The following is a 21,798-nucleotide window of genomic DNA, read 5'->3' as shown; positions in this document are numbered from 1 at the left end:
CTTGATTCCAAGAACATGGACATAAGACGAGACGTTAACGTGAGGTCCATAAATGTGTGGTTGACGGGATAAAATGTTGGACTTTTATCTTTCCACTGGGTCCTATTCCTATAATATGAAAAGATAGTGTTACGTACTTGATTGGGTAATAAGTAGGACTCTCTTCGTGGCAACTACGGTAAGCTTTCTGTATAAAGTAATGAATAATTCTGGAACATAAGTGTGGTGTTTCACATTGTTATTAAAAGTCCCTGAGGGTGTTTTTTTTCTTTCGCGTTCTTGCTCTTTTTATATTCTCGCTTCTTAAACTAATCTGAAGAAGTTAGTTATTGGAGAGACAAAAGCACATGGGGAAGGAGAGGATCGTTTTCTTTACTTCTTTGCTCTTTTTTATCATATTTCCAAGTTTGAGGTTTGCAGGGATAACGACCGAGAGTCCTTTGTGTAGGTTTGTATAACTGGATGATCTTATTAGAATAGGTAATTACAATATTTATAGTGATTACATAGGGTTTAGCTAATGACTAATATGTCCTTATACACATATTATCTACACTCCCCCTCAAGATGGAGGACCTTGATGAACTCCAATCTTGGACATGAGTTCCCTAAATCGTTGGCGCGGCAAAGCTTTAGTAAGAGCATCGGCTAGTTGGTCTTTTGTGGATACATGAGACACTCTCAAGGCACCGGATTGAACATTGTTTCGAACAAAATGAAAATCCAATGCAAGATGTTTCATCTTGGAATGAAACACTGGATTATGACTGAGATATGTAGCTCCGACGTTGTCGCAATAGATAACCGGTGTCTGAGGAAGAGTAACACCAAGCTCAGTGAGAAGTGAACATACCCATCGTATCTCTGCTGCAGTATTTGCGACAGATCTGTACTCAGCCTCCGTGGAGGACCGTGCTACACCCGTCTGCTTTTTAGAGGACCACGCAATAGGGGTTGAGCCAAGATAGAGGATGTGCGCATTCGTAGAGACATAATCATCAGTGTCGCCAGCCCAGTCAGCATCCGAGTAAGCGTGAAGAGTGATAGGCGTGTGTTTTCGAAGAAAGATACCATATGAGGCCGTACCTGCCAAGTACCGGAGTATACGCTTCGCCGCTTGCCAATGGAGATCGGTAGGACGATGCATAAACTGTGATAGACGGTTGACGCCGAAGGCAATGTCAGGTCGAGTAAAGGAGAGATATTGCAGGCTTCCGATAAGTTGTCTGTATTCACGTGGATCATCAATCGGAGAACCCGAGTTAAGAGACAACCTTGGAGTTGTTGCTAGAGGCGCTGAGACCGGCTTTGCATCAAGCATATTCATCTTTGTAAGCAAGTCAACGATGTATTTCTTCTGCATGAGGAGGATACCTTCAGAGGTTCGTATGACTTCTATACCAAGAAAATAATGAATGTCAGACGGATCTTTCAAGGAGAAACGATTAGAGAGGCACCGGATGAATGCATTGACGAGAGTCAAGGTGCTGCCAGTGACAATAATGTCATCGACGTAGACCAAGATATACACAATGTTAGCCTCGTGAATGTAGATAAATGCCGATGTATCCGCCAGGGAATTGATGCAGCCCATGTCAGTGAGAAATGTTTTAAGCTCTTGGTACCAGGCACGCGGCGCCTGCTTGAGCCCGTAGAGTGCTTTGTTGAGACGACAAACATGGTGTGGTTTGTCGGGATCAACAAAACCAGGAGGCTGTGAAACATAGACTTCATCCGTGAGAGTGCCTTGTAAGAAAGCGTTGTTGACGTCGAGTTGCTTGATTGGCCAAGAGCGCGAGACAGCAAGGTGAAGAACAAGGCGTATCGTGATTGATTTCACAACTGGGCTAAACGTCTCAGCGTAATCGATGCCATGTTCTTGTTTATCTCCACGAGCTACCCAGCGTGCCTTAGGCCTGTCAAAAGAACCATCAGCCAAATATTTTTCAGTATAAATCCACTTGGTTGCAATAACATTCTGATTCGGAGCAGGAGGAACCAAATCAAAAGTACGATTGCGAACTTGAGCATCATACTCATTACTCATAGCTCCGCGCCACATTGGATCTCGCATGGCCTGGATATGGGTTTTGGGTATGGTTTTGGTTGGGTTTGTGGTTACAGTGAGGGAGAGCTTTTTGGAAGGTTTGACTATTTTGTTTTTGGCTCGGGTTTGCATCGGATGCATATTTGCGATGGGTGGTTGTGCGGGTTGGTGTGGACTCTCGGGAACAGGGGTAGGTTCGTTTGTGGTTTGATTTGAGGTAGAGGTTTGGTGTGTAGAGGTCGGGTTTGGGGAAGGATGATCTCTGTTTCCGTCTGTATCAGCTTGAGGTGAAGCTGGTAACGATGTGTTTGCGGAATGATTCCCACTGCTCGCTTCCCTTTCTTGCTCAGGAGCAGAAGGAGAAGACGAAGAAGTCGGGGTCAACTGACTTCGGTGAGAATCCCGGCCCGAGGGTGTTGATGACGATGAAGAAGCTGCCGAAGACGAAGACGAGGACGAGTGTACGAGTAGTGGTGACTGAAGTGGAACATGAGTATGTGGTGAGAATGGAGGTGTCTGGGAAGGAGTTTCTTCTGGTGGAGTTGTCGGTTTGTTGAGGAAAGGAAACTGGGATTCAACAAACTTGACATGTCGCGAGATGTAGTAGAGACCAGTAGGGACATGGAGGCATATGTATGCACTCTGTGTAAGTGAGTATCCCATGAACACGCACGGCAAGGATTTATTCTCCAGTTTGTGGCTCGTATAAGGTTTTAGCCAAGGAAAACATAGGCTCCCGAAGACTTTCAGCTTCAAGTAGTTTGGTTGTTTGGAGAAGATCTTTGAGTAGGGAGACTGATTATCAATGACCGGCGTGGGGAGACGATTTATGAGGTAGACAGCTGCTGCAAAAGAGTATGTCCAGTACTCCAATGGAATCGAAGCTTGGTGAAGAAGTGTGAGCCCAGTCTCGACAATATGACGATGTTTTCTCTCCGCAATACCATTGTGTTCTGGTGTATGTGGTGGTGAAGTGAAATGAGAGATGCCATGAGTGCCGAGAAATTGTCTTAGAGCCACAAATTCTCCACCATTATCAGAATACAGATTTCTGATCCTCGTGCCAAAATGATTCTCCACCAGCGATTTGAAGAGAACAAACACGTCTTTTACTTGGGATTTGAACTTCAACGGATAGAACCATGTGTACCGGGTGTGGTGGTCTACAAAGACAAGGTAATACTTATACTGATCAATGGACAGGATTGGTGATGTCCAAACATCCGTATAAATATATTCAAGAGGCTTTTTAGAGGTAATAGTGTTTGTGTGAAAAGGAAGTTTGTGACTTTTATTGATAAAGCAATGGGAACAAGGAGTCTGTTTATTCAAAGAATTTGAAACTGGTAAAGAAAACTGAGAAACAATGGTTTGCAAAACAGAAAATGAAGGATGACCCAAGCGGGAATGCCAAAAAGAACTAGAAGCTTTTGGTGTGGGAGAGGCGAAAAGACTGATGGTGTTTTGGGATGAAACCGGCCACTCGTACAACTCGTCTTTAGTCTTGCCTTGGAGCAATCGGACCCCCGTGCTGAGATCCTTCACCTGAAAGTGAGCAGGGAAAAATTCAACAGACACATTATTAGCATTACACAGACGATAAACAGAAATTAAGTTTTTCTGCAGGTTTGGAACACAAAGAATATCGTTTAAGGTTAAAAGACGAGAGGGAGTTTTGAGGGAATTGGAACCAGTATGCGAGATCGAGAGGCCTGAGCCATCAGCAATAGTAACTTCCTCACCACCAGTATACGGTTGATGGAGGGAGAGGTTGCTCAAATCAGTGGTGAGATGATGAGTCGCGCCACTGTCAAGAATCCAATTATTTGGATTGTAAGCTTGGGTTGTCACCATGTTAGCACGAGGCTGCCAGTTTGTGTTGAAAGCAGGGCGAGTGTTGAACGAGGACGAGGCGCCCTGGAGTTGAGAGCATGTGCGAGCACTATGTCCATGGATGCCGCAGAGCTGGCATCGGCCCTGATAACCTCGCGATTGCTGGTCAGGACGAGAGGAGTGATTCTGTGTTGGCTGCCATGTTTGTTGTTGACGATTGTTCCTCTGTTGTCCGTGATAGTTGTTGCTTCCACGGGTTTTGTTGTTGCTGTTGGAGCCTCGGTAGTTGACGACATTAGCAGTAATGGGTGCTGGAAGAGACGGAACTGATTTGCTTTGAAGTTTAGCTTCATAGTTGAGTAGCTTCTCATGTACCTCAGTAAGTGATGGAGGTGTTTCGCGACCTTCAATCTGGTCAACAACTTGTTTATACTCCTCTGGTAAGCCATCCATGAGAAGCTCGATTTGATCCTCGAGATCGTATGGCTTGCCAAGAATAGCCAACTGATCAAACCGGGTAGTGAAACTCTGGACGTAAGCGTCAATCGTCAGAGTCCCCTTTGTCAAGTGCTTGACTTGATGTCGGAGTTGTTGGATGTGGCCCCGAGATGGCTTGGCATAGGTTTCAGAGAGCGTCTTCCAGATCTGTGCCGTCGTGGTAGCCGTCGAGAGAAGAGGCTGAATGGTGACTGTGATGGCGCCCAATAAGGCGCTGTAGAGGAGTTGATCCTGTCTTTTCCACAAAGTGTAAGCAGGGTTAACGGAGACGACGCCATCAATCGTGACCGTAGATGATGGTTGTTCGATCGAACCATCGAGATGACCGGAGAGGTCATAGCCGTCGAGTAACGCGTGAACCTGGCGACTCCACATCAGAAAATTCGTCGCAGTGAGCTTAGTAACGTTGGCCATATTAACGTTCACCAGAGTCTGTGCGTCGGCGGTAACGATAGTCTCATGAGATGTTGCAGGTGAAGACATGGCGAGGGAAGAAGAGAACGTTAGGAGATGGCGGCTAGAGGAAAAAAAAAAATTTGAGATCCCTAGGTAAGCTCTGATACCATGTAGGTTTGTATAACTGGATGATCTTATTAGAATAGGTAATTACAATATTTATAGTGATTACATAGGGTTTAGCTAATGACTAATATGTCCTTATACACATATTATCTACACTTTGTCAATAGGACAAACTCTCAGTTCCTCTAATGGAGTTTATGAACTCGGGTTCTTCAGTCCTAATAACTCGCAGAATCAATATGTCGGAATCTGGTACAAGGGTATCATTCCCCGGGTGGTTGTGTGGGTGGCCAATAGAGAAAAGCCTGTTACAGACTCCACGGCAAATCTAGCTATCAACAGCAATGGAACTCTTCTATTATTTAATGGCAAGCATGGCGTTGTCTGGTCCATTGGAGAAACTTCCGCATCAAACGGGTCTCGTGCAGAGCTTTTAGACACTGGAAATCTTATTGTCATGGAACATGTGTCCGGAAGAACTGTATGGGAAAGCTTGGCGCATCTTAGTGATACTATGCTCCCTTTGTCGTCCATGACGTATAATCTCGCCACGGGTGAGAAGCGAGTGTTGACTTCTTGGAAAAGTTACACTGATCCATCGCCTGGTGACTTTGTGCTTGAGATTACACCACAGGTGCCATCACAGGTGTATACGATGAGAGGCTCAACTCGTTATTGGAGAAGCGGTCCATGGACTAAAACAAGGTACGCGGGGATACCAGCAATGGATGTGACATATGCAAGTCCATTCAGCTTCCAGCAGGATGCAAACGGGTCAGGATCTTTCACTTATATTGAAACAAGACTTCGTTCACGTATAATCCTAACATCAGATGGCTCAGTGAGGATTTATTGGCATAGTGGGAGTGACTGGATATTAAAATATGATGCTCTACTCACTTCATGCGATATTTATGGTGAATGTGGACCATTTGGATTGTGTGTACCACCAAAGTGCAAATGCTTAAAAGGGTTTGTACCAAAATATACTGAGGAGTGGCAAAGAGGAAACTGGACCGGTGGTTGTGTGAGACGTACCGAACTACATTGTCAAGGAAGCTCTACTGGCAAGGATGTAAACGTCTTCCATCCTATTGCCAATACAAAGCCTCCAGATAGTTACGAACTTGCAAGCTCAGCAACTCCCATCTTGTTCACTGAAGATTGTCACCAATTTTGCCTCCACAATTGTTCTTGCTTGGCCTTTTCTTTTATTAATGGTATAGGGTGCTTGGTGTGGAGTCACGAGCTAATAGACGTGGTGAAATTTTCTGCGGGAGGAGAGCTTCTGTCCATTCGTCTTGCACGTTCTGAACTAGGTACGGTTTACAAGATAACACGAAAGAGATACTTCGTAAAGTACAACTTTATTGGTAGTGGAACCTGGCTTATTGATTTAATCTTTTTTTTCTTTTATAAATCTCAGGTGGATACAATCGCAAGAGTATTGTTGCTGCTAGTGTTGCAAGCCTTTTTCTTTTTATTGTATTGGGTTCTTCTGCGTTTGGTTTCTGGAGATACAGAGTGAAACATAAAGGTACATTGTTTATCTCTCAACTATTTCTTTTTATTTATCTGTACATTTTCTCGGTAATACTAGTATACACTGATGCCTTTATTATGTATTCTTGAAACTCAATTTTCAGCTAATAAATCAAATAATGCTTCACAATATGCATGGAGAAATGATCTGGAACCACAAGATGTCGAAGGTTTAAATTTCTTTGAGATGAATACCATAGAAACTGCCACCAATAATTTCAGTCTATCAAACAAACTCGGACAAGGTGGATTTGGTTCAGTTTACAAGGTAAGAGAGTATAGTTTTTTTCTCTGCTATTCTTTGTTAATGTTCTCAAGATAGGCCTTGTGCAATCTGTTACAGGGAAAACTGCAAGATGGGACAGAAATTGCTGTGAAACGGCTTTCTAGCAGCTCGGGGCAGGGCAAAGAAGAGTTTATGAATGAAATAGTACTCATCTCAAAACTACAACACAAAAACTTAGTTCGGATTTTAGGATGTTGCATTGAAGGAGAAGAGAGCCTATTAATTTATGAGTTCTTGTTGAACAAAAGCCTTGATACTTTTCTCTTTGGTGGGTCTATTCTTGTCTCAGTACTTTCCTATCAGTTGTTTTTCTCTCTGTGCATAACACTTTGTCTGATATTTTTAACACTGTATCATTGCTTAGATTCAAGAAAAAGGCTTGAGATTGACTGGCTAAAGAGATTCAATATTATCCAAGGTATTGCCCGCGGACTTCTCTATCTCCACCGTGACTCACGCCTCAAGGTCATTCACCGAGACCTGAAGGTGAGCAACATCCTTCTAGATGAGAAAATGAACCCAAAAATATCAGATTTTGGATTGGCTCGGATGTATCAGGGAACCGAGTATCAGGAAAACACTCGCAGAGTTGTAGGAACCCTGTAAGAATAGATTCTCAACACATGGTTAGCAAAATTCATAGTCATTATAATATATTAAACTAGATTCAAATAAATTTATGTTTGCACAGAGGATATATGGCTCCTGAGTATGCATGGAGTGGGATGTTCTCTGAGAAGTCAGACATCTACAGCTTCGGAGTGCTGCTATTGGAAATCATCAGTGGAGAAAAGATCTCAAGATTCTGCCATGGAGAAGAAGGAAAAACTCTTATTGCTTATGTAAGTGATAATTTAGGTTTACATACACTTGCAAATGTTTCAAAATGTTTCTTGCTCTTATTAAACGATACACAAACAGGCGTGGGAATCTTGGTGTGAAACCGGAGGAGTTGATCTTTTGGATAAAGATGTTGCTGAATCATGTCAGCCATTAGAAGTTGAGAGATGTGTTCAGATTGGTTTGCTTTGTGTTCAGCACCAACCTTCAGACAGACCCAACACACTTGAGTTGCTCTCCATGCTCACCACAACATCAGATCTTCCATCACCAAAAGAACCCACATTTGTAATTCATGCTCGAGAAGAAGAATCCCTATCTAAAGGTTTGATCACTGATAATGAGATATCACAAACTGTGATCCTTGGACGTTAAGAACGGAATGTGTGATCCAATTTTATGGAATTCAAAGTGAGCAGATTTTTTTTCCAAAACTGGGGATAATTTGAAACATGAGCTTCCTTAAACACAATTAACCCATGCACGGTTTCATAGATAAGTTTTTGAATTTTTTTTTTGTGTGATAAAAAAAATTAATTAAAAGAGAACCAATAGCGGGCCGCCACGTATCGGTGGGGAAGTCTTCGTCAAGCTTGGATTCCACTTGATATGGAAGAAGACTTCATCAGAAGACTTTCAGGAAGTCCAGACGACTTCCAGAAAGTCGTCTGGAAGACTTCCTGGAAGTCGTCTAGCGCATTATATTTTAGTCGTCCCAAAAGTCTTTAAGATCTGAAAACATGCATATCAAATCCAGATATGAAAAACCTGCATATAAAAAAACGTTCAAATGGTTTAAAAACAGAAAAAATGAGTGGAAGATTAAATAAATCTACCTTTATAGATCACACAAAAATACATATCTAAAATTAATAGATGTACCTTTAAATGGGTGGAAGATGAGAACCATCTGATTAAAAACCTGCAAAAAAAAAAGGATAGATTAGTGGAAAAGACATGAGACAAAACTGGAAATTCATATAAAGTTTGATGTTTTCAAGTCAAAGAGATTAGAGTGAATTTGGAGAGTTTTATTTTAGGAAAAAAGTAAGACCCTTATACAATAGGAAGCTACTAAATGAAAAAATATCTGACATAAAAACTTACCAAAACGTTCAGATCTGTTATGAAAAGTAGACTTGGAAGACTTCCTGGAAGTCGTCTGGAAGACTTCCTGGAAGTTGTCTAACACAATATATTTTAGATGACTAACAGGTAAGTCGTCCCAGAAGTCTTCCAGATCTGAAAAACCTGCATATCCAAATCCAGATCTAAAAAACCTGCATATCAAAAAACGTTCAAATGGCTTAAGGGCATCTCCATCTCTACTCCATTTTTTCTCTAAAATGGAGTAAAAGTGATTATGGAGTAAAGAATGCTCCAACCCAACCCCATATCTCACTCCATAATGAAGTTTACTCCATAAATGGAGTAATCTATTTTTTGTTTGTTCATCACTCCATTATAGAGTGGGAAATAGAGTAGGATTGGAGCAATTTTACTTCATTTTCACTTTTACTCCATTTTGGAAGAAAAAATGGTGTTTTACATTGGAGATGCTCTAAGAACAGAGAAAATGAGTGCAAGATAAATCTAACTTTATAAAACACACAAAAATACATATCTAAAATTGATAGATCTACCTTTAAATGAGTGGAAGATGAGAATCATGCGATGAAAAACCTGCAAAAACAAGATAAATTAGAGAGAAAGACATAAGACAAAAACAATAAATTGATATAAAGCTTAGTGTTTATAAGGTCAAAGAGATTAGAGAGAGGTTGAAGAGTTTTAGAATGATGAACATTACATTTTTGTTGCAGCTATTTGAGAGGAGGAGAGAGAATGTGTAATTTTTTCTTTATATAAGGAGACAAAAAAATCTAATTAGGTTAAAATATTTTTAGCGAGAAATAAAATAGAAGACTTCCTAGACGAATTACAAATAAGTCATCTAGTTTAAATTATTTAAGCGGGAAAATAATTTTTTAAATAATGTTAGGCGGAAATATGTAAGTCGTCCAGCTAAAATTATTCACCAGACGATTTCCATAGAAGTCGTATAGACCCTAAACATAACCCCTAAATTTAATTAACTAACTAAACACTTCATAAAATCAAATTAAACTTCAAAAGTGTTTACTATACACAAAAATAAACACTTACAAGTAAAAATTTAATTTTTCAAAAAAACATTTAAGCTTTCCAAAATCTAACCCTAAGAATACATACAATACTACAACATATGTTGTCAAACCCTAGACCAAAGAATACCATGATTCACTACCTACACTCATCTATGTTGAAAATAATTCAGTTTTGTTATATTTTAATTTATATCACTTAAAACTGTCTATAGTTACATGATTTTAATTTTTTGGTTATCAAAATATTTTTTTTTTAAATTATAAATTATTTTTAAGATCAGCTACACCAGAAGACTTACTTGGAAGTCATCTAGAAGACTTCTAGCATCTCAGACGACTTACGAGAGATATATTTGTAAAAATGGCTTCTGTTTTTTTGTTTGGTCACAAGAGACTGACTGTAATTTCACAAGGCTTTTAGGTTAATTTTGCATTTGATTCAAGTTTGTGTATAGGTTTGTATTTAAAATCAAGTTGTGAGTCATATTTGACAAATTTACCTTGTTTTTTTTACCCTTTTAGCTGCTGAGTCTGTCTTTCGACTTTTTGGAATTTGCTGTTTAACTAGTTGAGGAAACACCATTTGTTCCTTAATGCTCGTTATAAAAGTACCTTATTTCTTCCTGCCTTTGCTCCATGCGACCTGACGGACGCAGCTTTGGGGTTTTGCATTGGTCCATTGACAAGTGCGTGCTTCTAAGTTCAGTATTGCGTAAAACGGATAAGGATTGAAACTTACAGTGAAGCAGTGTGTGGCGAGCATCTCCAATGGTGTTACCACCATTGGAGTCCTTAGCATTATTAAACTAATTTTTTTTTTTTTGAATAGTTAAGGATCCTAATCAAAATTCTATCTCCAATGGTGTTCTCCAATTTGGAGTTCTTAGAAATAAAACACAACTCTTGAATTTTCTGATTCTTGACATCCTCAATGTTGAGACTTTGAGAAGATTAATGAATGCTTAAAGTAGAGAACTTTAGTTATATCAGAGATAGACCTAAACGTACCAATAGTATGAACATATAGTGACTGAATGAAAAAGGCTAAGTTGGTGTTAGAAAAGGCTTCATATATATAAGAAAAATTTCGGGAAAGCCACACCCTCTTCATACCAGCAAAGGTTTTCAAATTACTCTAGAAAGTAAAACCAGAGACTCAAATAGTTGAGAGTCTGATATGAAATTTGAAATAACTAACTAAGATGGAGATAAAACAAGTAAGAGTACCTCCACAAATCACACCCACAAAAGAGACAATACTCAACATTCAAAGTATGACATCTCACCAGCAGGATATGGCTTCCTCTTCCTTTGTGCATTTTCATTAACAGGAACAAGCTTCCAGTTTTTTCTCTGGTTCATTATGGTTTCCCTTGCCTATTTGGTAAAATATGTAACAATTTATTTAGCTCATTCAACATAAAGATAGAGACTTCCCTATATTCTAAGGTCTTGGAAGCAATTGAACACAATCAGAGTCTGATTCACAAAGCATTGGTTTTTAAGTTTGATGTATAAAGATTATAGAGAGCATCCACATTATAAGACCCATCTTACAAATTGTATGACTATGCACAACACTAAATATCATAACAGAGCAGAGTAACAGGTGACAAGGAAAGCAGAACACATGCGTAGGCAAGAAACAAGTCTACACAATGATTTACATACCTTTCCTTGATGGCTTTTTAACGAGGCAGACAAAGTAAACTTAACAAAGTCTGATAAGCGACCCAGTAACATGTCGAACAGCTTCCGTCTGTAACGAGCGTAGCTACTTCTCTACAGCGAGTGGTAGTGACACGAAACCTAACACGAGAAACTCTTCACATCTCAAGATTGCAAAAAAGGTATTGAGCTTTAAGAGAGAGAGAGAGAACGAGAAGGTTAAAGCATACCTGATGCAGATGAGGAGAACGATAGGCTATTGGATTTGATTCCACCGTGAGCATAAAAGGCGGAAGATGGTTGACGCGGGTCCGGAGTTAGGCGGAGGCACGGCGGCGAAGCTAACGACTTCACCTTCTCTGTGGTGTTGCGGCGGAGATCTCGAAGATGATGAAGCAGCAGTTCCTTTGTTTCCTTCTTCTTCTCCCATGGCTGTTCCTTCTCTCCATTACAGAATCTGGATTCGTTGTTGTACAAGAAGAAGAGTCAATGCCAAGCTGCCACGTCTATAAGGATTTGATCCTTAAAATCTTTATTTAGGGATCAATCCTTAGGTAACTAAGTGTTTATATTGTTATTATATTATTAATCCCCTAGGATTAAGAGCTAAGGATTCCTCTTCATCTCCCCGTTACGGGTGGTCTTAGAACACCTGCGTTAATTTAAAGTAATCTTTAACTGTTCAAAAATTAATAAAATAATTATGTGGGGTTCATGTTTTTAGGTTTTTGTGTCATCAAAATTTCAAATAATTCTTGTTTAAGAATTCATTCTTATGCAATATCGTCACTGTTTGTGGATCTCGAATCATCATCTCTTTTTTTCAACTTAAAAAAAAATAAATAACAATAAAAAAATCATAATTACTATTTCTAAGAACTTGATGCCCTTATGATTATACCAACGTAAAATGGAAGTTAATGTTGAAAGTTGTTTCAATATCATCTTTCAAAGAGGAACCCGAATTGAAGAAAGAAGAGATTACGTTATCAAAAGAGAGATCTGTTTAGTCTTCAAAGTCATTTTTCCTTCTAGTGGTGGTCACCGATACATTGATATGTAAAAAAAGTGTGTTGCAACAAAAGGTTTGGAACACTTCAAGCAAAGCCAAAACCAATAAGAAAAACAGATGCCCACAGGCTTTTCTTTTCGTCATCCACGTTTGAAGACAATCACGATTGCTGTGCAATTGTCTTTGCAACGACGCTCCTTCACAGCTTCCTTTACAAGACGACGACTAATTGTGCTTACAGGCAAGCCTTCCTGCAAAATCACAGCTCTTAGAAATCTCTCATTGCCCTTTACTTGTATGCACAAAGTTCTACACAAACATTAGCTCACATGGCTACCAAAAAAACTTGTGTCCATCTAGTTAAAGAGTGTGCAATGAAGAACAAAGCGATTTGACTAGCGTGTTTGTGGTTACCTTCAAGAGTTTCTGAACAAATCCAACAGCATCACTTGGTCCAAACACCTGAAAACGGATGCAGTGTGTCAATTATGAGTAAACTTTGGATATAAAAAAGGAAAAGGATGTTCTTATACAACTATGAGCTTACTTCCCACAATCCATCGCAACCAAGAATCATGAAGTTTTCTCTCTCAGTTAATTCAAACGCATGAATGTCCGGAGTTGCAATGACACCATACTGAAATCAATACCTTTTGTTAGATGCGAACAACCACCATAAATGTCTGGACTAGCCAAATGGTAAAATGTCAGAAGGATTATGAGCTCAGGACAAAGTGGGAAGCCAAATGATGACTTACCTTCTTGAATTGACGATCGCCAAACGCCCTAGAAACCTCAAGACGCCCTTGTAAACGTCCATTTGAGCTCACAACACCACCTGACTGCGAAACTCAGACCAAGTTACTAACAGAGCATGTGGTACTCGATTTATTATAGATATCACTGGTCTTGCTCATCATAGAGAAAAAACCTTTTGAATGCGAGAACGCTCCTGTGGATAAATTGCTTTATGCTCTCTGGTTAAAACAATTGCTTTGAGTGGGTTACATGCTTCTGTATGACTCCCTGATTCGTCGGTAGGAGAGGATCGTGCCAAAACAGCCTTAGCATCACCAATATTGGCAATAAAAACCTAAAAAATGCAGGAAAGTTTACGGGTGTGAATAATGTATAAAAGGTTGCGTAATTTTGTGAAGTCCATTTAAGAATTAGAGTCAACATATCGCATTCCAAAGGAAGAACGACCATATCACTGTCATCCCACGGTTATACCTTTTGATCAACTATCCAGACACACACTGCTGTTGCGCCATCTTGCCATCCTCCTGAGCCATACACAAAGGTCAGGACTGAGAAGAAAGATTCTATGGAGGAGATAATTAGCAAAGCAATCAACAGCCGAGAGAAAAGCTCCTACGCAGACAAAGCATGTCACGAATTACCTGAAACACTTTCTTGTAGGAGCAGCTCATCGGTTTTCCGGAAACCTGGTAACAAAGTTGTGTTAACAGTTCAAAATCAATGAAGTGATTAGATAGCTACAAAAAGAGGTTATAGACTGAACTTATATACCATCAAGTATGGCTTTCTTCGCAACTTTGACGTCCATCTGAAGCAGCAACCGAACATTTGGATCAAGAAAAGAACGAGAAAGAAGTTGAAGTGAGACCTACTGAGTGAGAGACACCAAAACAGTCTTGCTTTGCAAAAAAAGAAAAAGACATAAATAATCTGAACAAAGTAAAACAGACCAACTCACGTGGTAAACCAGATGAAAGAACATTAAGGTGAAGATGCTTCTTAGCAAACTCTGCAGCTAAACGTCCACCATGCCCATCATATATCGCAAAATGACCACACCTACCATAACAATATCATCAATACAGAAGAACATCGTTTTCGTTTGAAAAATCAAGCCTTTCACTGTGCAGCATAACAAGACTTGATGTGTTCTTAATTACCAAATTAGATTCACACGAAAGTTACTTCTTTTCTACCTTAGTTTCCCTGGGAAATCCAAAGAAGCGTCGGGCAAAACCAACGAAACATCTTCCATTGCCTGTCTAGCTCCTTTGTCTTCAGCAACATCAGCTTCAAAGACAAATCCTTTCTTCTCCTCACTTATACAGCTCGAGCTACCTTCTTCCGCCGCTCTATTATCAACGGCGGGTATGACTTCTTCTCCGCCACTGGGGATTTTCGGATCTTTAGTATTATCACATCCGGTCTCCTCTGACTTCTTCGCCTTCTTCACCGGCGGAGAGATCAAATCCTCGCTGGAGAACGAGTCAGCCGTGTGTTTCTGGTTCGGTTGTTTCTCCATTGCAGCCAAACCAGCTTCTTTCGCTTTATTTTGTTTCCCGACAAATAATCTTAGCCGCCGTGCGAAGTTTGTTAAGACAGAAGTTACTAACCTCAACGTTGCAAGCATTTATACCTTTAGCACCCATAATATTTATTTATTTCATTTTAGCCCCTACATTTTTGTACACACGAATTTAAAATCGATTCGGATCTAAAAATTGGGTAAGGTTTGCCTGAGAGCTTTTTTTCTCTTTATATCCCCATAGCGACAAGGAGTGAAATTCGTTCCGACAAAAACCTAGAATCTCCTCCGTAAAATTAGAGATTCTCCATTGTGTCTAATCATCTTTTGGGGGAAGTTTATAAGGAGATACTAGATTTTGATCCGCGCTTAAAAGTTCGGGTTATTTTTCTGATAAAAATATATGATATGAATTAGTATTTTAGTTTTGTTATCCATTATTATGTGACAAAATTGTATTATATCAAAAAATAAAATTATTATTTTTATTTAGTTAGTTAATGTAATTATATTTTTAATCATTTGATTTTTTTTTAACATTATAAGGTTTGATCAGACTCAATGTCTATTATTTTAAAATAAATTATTTTAAATTAGATGAGAACAATATTTTTATATCGAGTTTGGATCCGTGGTCGAACCGATAAACATGATGACTTGTACATAAACTGGTTTAGATTAATGAAAACTCGTTAATTTAAAGCATGTAAACTTCGAAAAATCTGCAATCAAGTGTGACCCGACATTTCGTTGACCTGGTAGAAAAATAAATAATCTTCAATAATATTTTAAGAGATGAATGAAACTTCTAATATATATATATATTTTTTTTTGACAGCAAGACATTCACAGACTCATATTGACTCTGTTTCTAATATATTTTTAAATTTATGATTTTTTATTTACTTAAATGTTTAAAATTTATATATAATTAGTTGTTTTATATGAAATATTTGGTTTGATATAAATATAGGATGTTTTTCAATTTTAGTAAGATTATATATAAATTGTATAAAAGTCAGTTAATATTATATATACATTGTATATACATTATTTAAATTTCATCATCAATTTTCATTAATAATAATTGGGTTTACATGATATGAATTTGTAGCTGGTAAAATAGGTTAGCACTTATCAATAATGCATTCTTTTAGAATATTACTGAATCTATATGTAAAAAAGAATGACTATATATTCATGTAAGTTTGTATAAAAAGAATATTTTAGATGTTATAAATCGTGCTCAAACACTTGTCTACAAACTTATACATATATATATATGTTATGATAAAGGTTGTCTTAGAAACCTATGTTTTATACAACAACATAGAATTCAATAATAACATTTCTATTATTATGTAGTACTATATTAGAATGCAATATTGGTTTGTGAAATTTTCATATTCAAATAATATGATAAAAAAAAATAAACGGAAAGTTAATTTGATAAAATATTACCAAATTCATAGAGTCTATTTTTATATTCATAAATATCATTTTATATTCAGTTTCTTAAACAATGAGAAGTAATAAATGATTTCATTAAAAATATTGTATAGTTAGAGAAAAATAAGGTGAGACCAAAAAAATAGTTAAATTTAAGGAAAATTGCCACAAATACCACATTCATAGTACCACTTTTCATGTTTACACTAACCACTTTTACCCTCACTTTTAATGAAGGGTAAAATACAATTATACCCTTAGGTTAACTAATCTAGACTTAGGGTTTAGAATTGAGGTGGGGTAGGTTTTTGGAATGTGAAATTTATGATTCTAATAAATATATAAATACTTAAAAAATATATAAAAAATTTAAAAAATAGTTTCAAGCATAATTTTCGTTTTTCAAAAAAAAATTTGAAAAAAAATAAAAAAAAATTCGAAAAAAAAATTCAAAAAAAAAGTTTTATAAAAAAATTCGAATTTGAAAAAGTATATTTCGAAAAATAAATTTTTTTTTTTTTATTTTTATTTTTATTTTTATTTTTATTTTATTTTATTTTTTTTATTTTTTTTATTTTTATTTAAATAATAATTTATTATATAGATAAATAACAAGGACATAAGAGTCTTTTGTCACTTAATGATTAAGGTATTTTTGAAAATGTCTCATTAATGATGGTAAAAATGAAAAGTTGTAGCATGAAAGTGGTAAACATGTAATTTCCCCTAAATTTAATGAAAGGGTCCAACAATTTTTCATAGGTAGATTTTTTAAAACTCTTTCCGTTTTAATAGTATAGATATGCAACAAGGAGTTGTAAAAGCATTACTTTTGAGTAATCTCATAAACTATATTTGTGAAGTGATTTTGCCACATGTCATTTATACAATCAATTTCACAAAACAAATATAACATGGTTATTGAAATTGATGACATGTCTTATACCTTAATATGACATAGACAATTGTATTTAATGTTAATTTATATTTTTGGTAAACTTTTTAAAATATAATAATAACTCATATATTACATTTAATGTCAATTTATATTTTTGAATTTTTTTTAAAAATATGGGAATAACTCATAAATCATCATTAAAATAAATATATTCAAATATGACATTATAAATTTCGAAATATAATCTCCTAGACTATATTTGCGAAATGATTTTGCCACATGTCATTTATACAATCAATTTCACAAAACAAATATGACATGGCTATTGAAATTGATGACATATTTTATAGCTTAATATGACATTTAATGTTAATTTACATTTTTGGTAAACTTTTTAAAATATAGTAATAATTCATATATTACATTTATTATCAATTTATATTTTTGGAAATATTTTTAGAATATGGGAATAACTCATAAATCATCATTAAAATAAATATATTCAAATATGGCATTATAAATTTCGAAATATAATTTAATTATATATTTTTAAATTATACAATTTTATTACTTAAAATTTTAAAAATGTATACATTTTTTTAGAAAATTATAAAAATATATTCGTAAAATCATTATTTTCTTATATATCTACAAATTTTATAAATATTGTTTAATTTTAATTTTTGGTAATTATGCAACTTTTACAAATTTATGTAATATATTTAATTAAAATAAATAGATAGAAAAATCTATCTAAGATTATAATTTCAAATATATACATGCATATTCTTAAATATAATTTTTATGTTTAATGAAATCAAATTTATATTAAAATATTGATACGAAAAAGAAAATTTACAATATTAATAAAATTTTATTTTAAAATATAATTTATATTTTTTTTTTGACATCAAATATAATTTATATTTATCTGTTAAAAATAATTTAATTTTTTTTCTATACACCTAGTATCATTATTACAAAACTATACACCAATAATGTTCAATAGAACTAAAAGTACAAAGACAACACTTTCACGAACCAGTTATTGGAAATACAGACTTACAAGACGCTTAAAGAAACAAAGTTAAGAGAGATGGGCTTAGCTAACAGTGATGCTGCCACCGAGATGGTTCAACCGAGCTTTTCCATGAACCATATGTGTTTGTTTGTGTGAAGTGAAGAAGATATATCCGATCACCAATCCACAGAATACACCTGGTCCGAAGGCTATTGCAGCAGCTTTCCAGCTCAACGCTTCTTCTGACTCTTCGGATGAAAATTCTTTGGATTGATGTGAATCCCCCGATGTAGGATGAGGAACATGGACCGATCCACAGATGTCCTCGAGACCAAAGAGTCCAAGATTGTCCTCGAATGAAGAACAATGTTGCCTCTGAAACTGAGTGCTTCTTGGAACAGGACCTTGGAGAAGGTTGTGGGAGAAGTCCAAGTATGACACGAAGGAGAGGTTAGCAAGATCACGAGGAATATAACCAGAAAGCTTATTGTGAGAGAGATCTAGTGCCTCTAGGTTTTTTATATTTGCCAAAGATGAAGGGATACTGCCTGTAAATGCATTTCTTGAAAAGTTGACATGACGCAATTCCTTCAACATGCCAATTGATTTAGGGATCCGTCCCGTGAATTTGTTTCCAGAAAAATCGATGGCTTTGAACATAAGTAAGATCAGTGGAAACTCTGTGTCTACACCTTTATACATCATATCCATCGAATCCTCATAGATTCCTCCTCCCATGTGTTCCATAAATGTGTCTATGCCGTCACTAGATGTAAAGCCATCCTTTTCCCCCACTGATGCCATTTCACGCCAGTTCACAAAATAATCTTGTGGCAGTGTTCCATTGAAGCTATTGTTCGATAGGTCAATGACTCGCAGACTCGGAAACCCCAAATGTGAAGAGATTGGACCATAAAGTGCATTTGATCCGAGAAACAAAACACTTAATGATCCCAAAGAACTCAACCAAGATGGAAACGTGTCCTTGAACTTGTTTCCTTTCAGATTCAGATTTTCCATAGACGTGCAGTTGATCAAAGATTTTGGAAGCTTCCCCGATAACTGGTTACGGCTAACGTCTAGCGATCGTAACTTGGTGGCATTGGTAAAGATGTCTGGAAGGAATCCACTCAAGTTGTTGTTTCTCAGAATTATAACGCCAAGAGAAGAAGTACAATTCATCAGACATGAAGGAATGGAACCAGAGAGATGGTTGTTTGACAGATCCAAGAAGATCAATGATGAATGCTTACAGATCCAACGGGGGATAAGTCCTTCGAGTGCATTTGAACTAAGATCAAATTGAACTGGTCCTTGGACTGAATTTGAAGTAAGATCATAGTCACTTCCATTGACGACAGCTTGGGGTAATTCCTCGAGGTTACTGAAAGAATTATGAGAAAGCCTCAAGGTGTATATCCTCCACAAGAAACTTGGTACTTGACCTTCCAACTTATTGTAAGAGAGATCTAGCTCACTGAGGGAAACTAATTTGAACATAGATCCAGGTATTGACCCAGTGAAGCTGTTATTGCTAAGACTTATAATATCGAGTTTGCGAAATAGAGATATATCTTCTGGGATTGGTCCATGGAAGTCGTTAGAAGCGAGTTCTAGCAATTCTAACTCAGAAGACGATGATGATATATTCCCAAACTCTAAGGGTCCCTCGAACTGGTTTCCATTCAAATAAACCTCTCGTAAGGAAGGAATCCTAAACAGAGATGTAGGGAAAGTCCCGACAAAAGAGTTACTACTCACTCTAAATACCTCCAAGTTATGGAGTCCACTCATGTTAGGTGGAAGCTTGGATTTGAAGTGGTTTTCGGAAATGTCTAAATAAGACAGGCTGGTTAAATTTGATAGTATAAGAGGTAAATCTCCACCAGAGAACTGATTTTCTGAGAGGATTAAATAGGACAGCTTGTTCAAATTGGCAAATGAACTAGGAATATTACCATTCAGTTTATTTATGTAACATATCATGATTGTTAGCTGGTTAAGATTGCCAATTGAAGGCGGAACTTCACCTATCAAGCCATGATTGTCACTAAGATCAAGAACTGTGAGACGGGACAAGTTTCCTAGGGAAGATGGAATTTTACCTACTAAATAATTATGAGAGAGGTCAAGAAAACTGAGATAAGAAAGGTTTCCTATAGAGGATGGAATTTCACCTGTCAAGAAATTATTATCAGAAATGTTAAGATGTCTGAGATGAGAAAGGTTTCCTAATGAAGAAGGAATCTCTCCTATGAGATCGCAATTGTAAAGGGTTAGGTGGTGAAGATGATGGAGTTTTAAAAGACTAGTGTTTGCTTTCAAAGACCCATTAAGGTAGGTGTACTCAAGGACGAGTGATATCACCTCACTGGAATGAGCGTTGCATGTGACACCTTTCCAGGAACAGTGATCACTGCTTGTGTTCCACGAACTTAAAGGGGCTTCAGGAGGAGCACGTGGGTCTGATGCATTGAACGGAAACTCATTTTTGAACTCCAAAAGAGCATCCCTTTGGTGCGTAGGAGAAGCAAGAGTGTTGAATATAACGGAAAGAAAGAAGATGAAGAAAAAAGATTGGTTCGGAATCATCATCCTGTTTTTTTTTGTTTCTGAAGTTTGGGTGGTAAGTAATGAGTTGTGTAAGGCTTATGGGTTTCATTTAAAAAGCTTTGGCTTCTCAAGTCTTGCGTCATCTCTCTTGTTGGATTTTTCAGTTGATTTGTCAACTCTTCTGTGATCCCCACACTCTCCCCCACTTGGCTCATAAGTCTAAAACGTTGACTCATTCCTTCCTCTCATTTGCGGCACGCAATTATTTTAAGCCACTTAAATTATTGTGGTTTTTTTATAGACATGACAATAACATTCTTCTTCAATAGTCAATATTTGACGCATTGGATATGGAAGCTGAGCCCACAGTCTAATTTCTCAACCTGGTCATCTCTATCATACTCATGCTGTCATCAGAAAATAATAACATTAATATCAATTTGAAACTCACGATAGTACAAGCTTTTGTTAGAGTTTTGAGAAGATATAGATTGACTGATCAATCTGGACTTTACCTGACTGGCAGATAATGTATTTTCTATCAGTAAGAGCATGTGATACGGAGGCATTATGTATTTGTGTTCTCTGCCTGATGTTAATGGTGTAGGACTTAGATATATGACATGACTTCATTCTACAGATCGATACGGCTGTAGAGTCACTGACCCGATTTTGAGTCTGGTTCCTAACATTGAGGTTTTGTGCCTACTGAGGATACATCTCTTACTATTATTAAAACTTTTGTAATTCGTCCATATGATTTGCTTAGTCTGAATCTATGTTTTATCATGAGCAGAATTTCAGGACAACATTAAGATGCACGCGGTTCTAGAATCTTTTGCTTCATTTCATTAATGTGAGTATCATGCTACTTATGTCGAGTCTTTCTCTGACAATTGCTAGGGATTGCTTGTAGCTCGGATATGTTAATATTATCCTAATGCACTCCCAAATATATTAGCTTCTCAGTATTGAGGATTCAATCCAGTCCTTCTTTGTTCTATGGATGAATGATATATCAGTTCTTCAAGTGATGCCCATCATTGCTCCTGCTTCTGCTTGTCTGAACTCCACTTATAGTGTCTCTGCAAGTACATTGTGGATTATGACATGAGAGTTTCATAGAGGCAAAGATATATGTGAGGTAATACTTAGATAGTCTTAATAGTTTTGGCTTCTATGCACAGATTGATTG

The 21,798-nt window shown here is 37.0% G+C and overlaps 3 protein-coding genes across 5 annotated transcripts; 1 reads left to right on the top strand and 2 right to left on the bottom strand.

Moving 5' to 3' along the window:
• Positions 1 to 5,075: 5,075 nt before the first annotated feature.
• LOC103872578 (G-type lectin S-receptor-like serine/threonine-protein kinase At1g61480) lies at positions 5,076 to 8,505 on the top strand. Of its 2 annotated transcripts, XM_033272223.1 has the most exons (7): positions 5,076 to 6,219; positions 6,327 to 6,437; positions 6,547 to 6,710; positions 6,786 to 6,996; positions 7,093 to 7,330; positions 7,420 to 7,570; positions 7,650 to 8,505. In XM_033272223.1, the coding sequence occupies exons 1-7, from the start codon at positions 5,358 to 5,360 to the stop codon at positions 7,941 to 7,943; spliced, it is 2,031 nt and encodes a 676-aa protein (XP_033128114.1). In that variant the 5' UTR covers positions 5,076 to 5,357; the 3' UTR covers positions 7,944 to 8,505. The 2 variants fall into 2 exon arrangements, with proteins under 2 accessions (XP_033128114.1, XP_033128113.1); XM_033272222.1 differs by having other exon boundaries at positions 6,786 to 7,330.
• Positions 8,506 to 12,306: 3,801 nt separating this feature from the next.
• Positions 12,307 to 16,273, bottom strand: LOC103872577 (probable protein phosphatase 2C 8). Of its 2 annotated transcripts, XM_009151008.3 has the most exons (10): positions 14,354 to 15,520; positions 14,108 to 14,216; positions 13,929 to 13,965; positions 13,799 to 13,843; positions 13,629 to 13,681; positions 13,327 to 13,488; positions 13,154 to 13,237; positions 12,943 to 13,032; positions 12,810 to 12,857; positions 12,307 to 12,646 (listed from the first exon to the last, which is right to left on the bottom strand). In XM_009151008.3, the coding sequence occupies exons 1-10, from the start codon at positions 14,785 to 14,787 to the stop codon at positions 12,536 to 12,538; spliced, it is 1,173 nt and encodes a 390-aa protein (XP_009149256.2). In that variant the 5' UTR covers positions 14,788 to 15,520; the 3' UTR covers positions 12,307 to 12,535. The 2 variants fall into 2 exon arrangements, 1 of the variants encoding a protein (XP_009149256.2); XR_004448192.1 differs by lacking the exon at positions 12,307 to 12,646 and having other exon boundaries at positions 12,804 to 12,857; positions 12,943 to 13,078; positions 14,354 to 16,273.
• A 1,663-nt stretch (positions 16,274 to 17,936) lies between these two features.
• LOC103872576 (receptor-like protein 30) lies at positions 17,937 to 21,444 on the bottom strand. The gene is given in 2 exon segments (XM_018659708.2): positions 17,937 to 18,199; positions 18,201 to 21,444. Coding segments are annotated over 2 exon segments (2,481 nt in total). The 5' UTR covers positions 20,646 to 21,444; the 3' UTR covers positions 17,937 to 18,163.
• Positions 21,445 to 21,798: the final 354 nt, after the last annotated feature.

The sequence above is a fragment of the Brassica rapa genome, chromosome A06 (genome assembly GCF_000309985.2).
Source record: "Brassica rapa cultivar Chiifu-401-42 chromosome A06, CAAS_Brap_v3.01, whole genome shotgun sequence".
NCBI classification, from domain to species: Eukaryota; Viridiplantae; Streptophyta; class Magnoliopsida; order Brassicales; family Brassicaceae; genus Brassica; species Brassica rapa.
Note: the sequence above shows the minus strand (reverse complement) of the source record. Positions and strands in the feature narration are given on the sequence as shown.

Coding starts and splice junctions, on each gene's coding strand:
- LOC103872577 (XM_009151008.3), bottom strand. CDS start 14,787: ATGCTTGCAACGTTGAGGTTAGTAACTTCTGTCTTAACAAACTTCGCA. Junction 14,217..14,353: donor GATTTCCCAGGGAAACTAAG/GTAGAAAAGAAG, acceptor TTGTTATGGTAG/GTGTGGTCATTTTGCGATAT. Junction 12,858..12,942: donor GTTGCGATGGATTGTGGGAA/GTAAGCTCATAG, acceptor ATCCGTTTTCAG/GTGTTTGGACCAAGTGATGC.
- LOC103872578 (XM_033272222.1), top strand. CDS start 5,358: ATGGAACATGTGTCCGGAAGAACTGTATGGGAAAGCTTGGCGCATCTT. Junction 6,438..6,546: donor ATACAGAGTGAAACATAAAG/GTACATTGTTTA, acceptor CTCAATTTTCAG/CTAATAAATCAAATAATGCT. Junction 7,571..7,649: donor GAAAAACTCTTATTGCTTAT/GTAAGTGATAAT, acceptor ATACACAAACAG/GCGTGGGAATCTTGGTGTGA.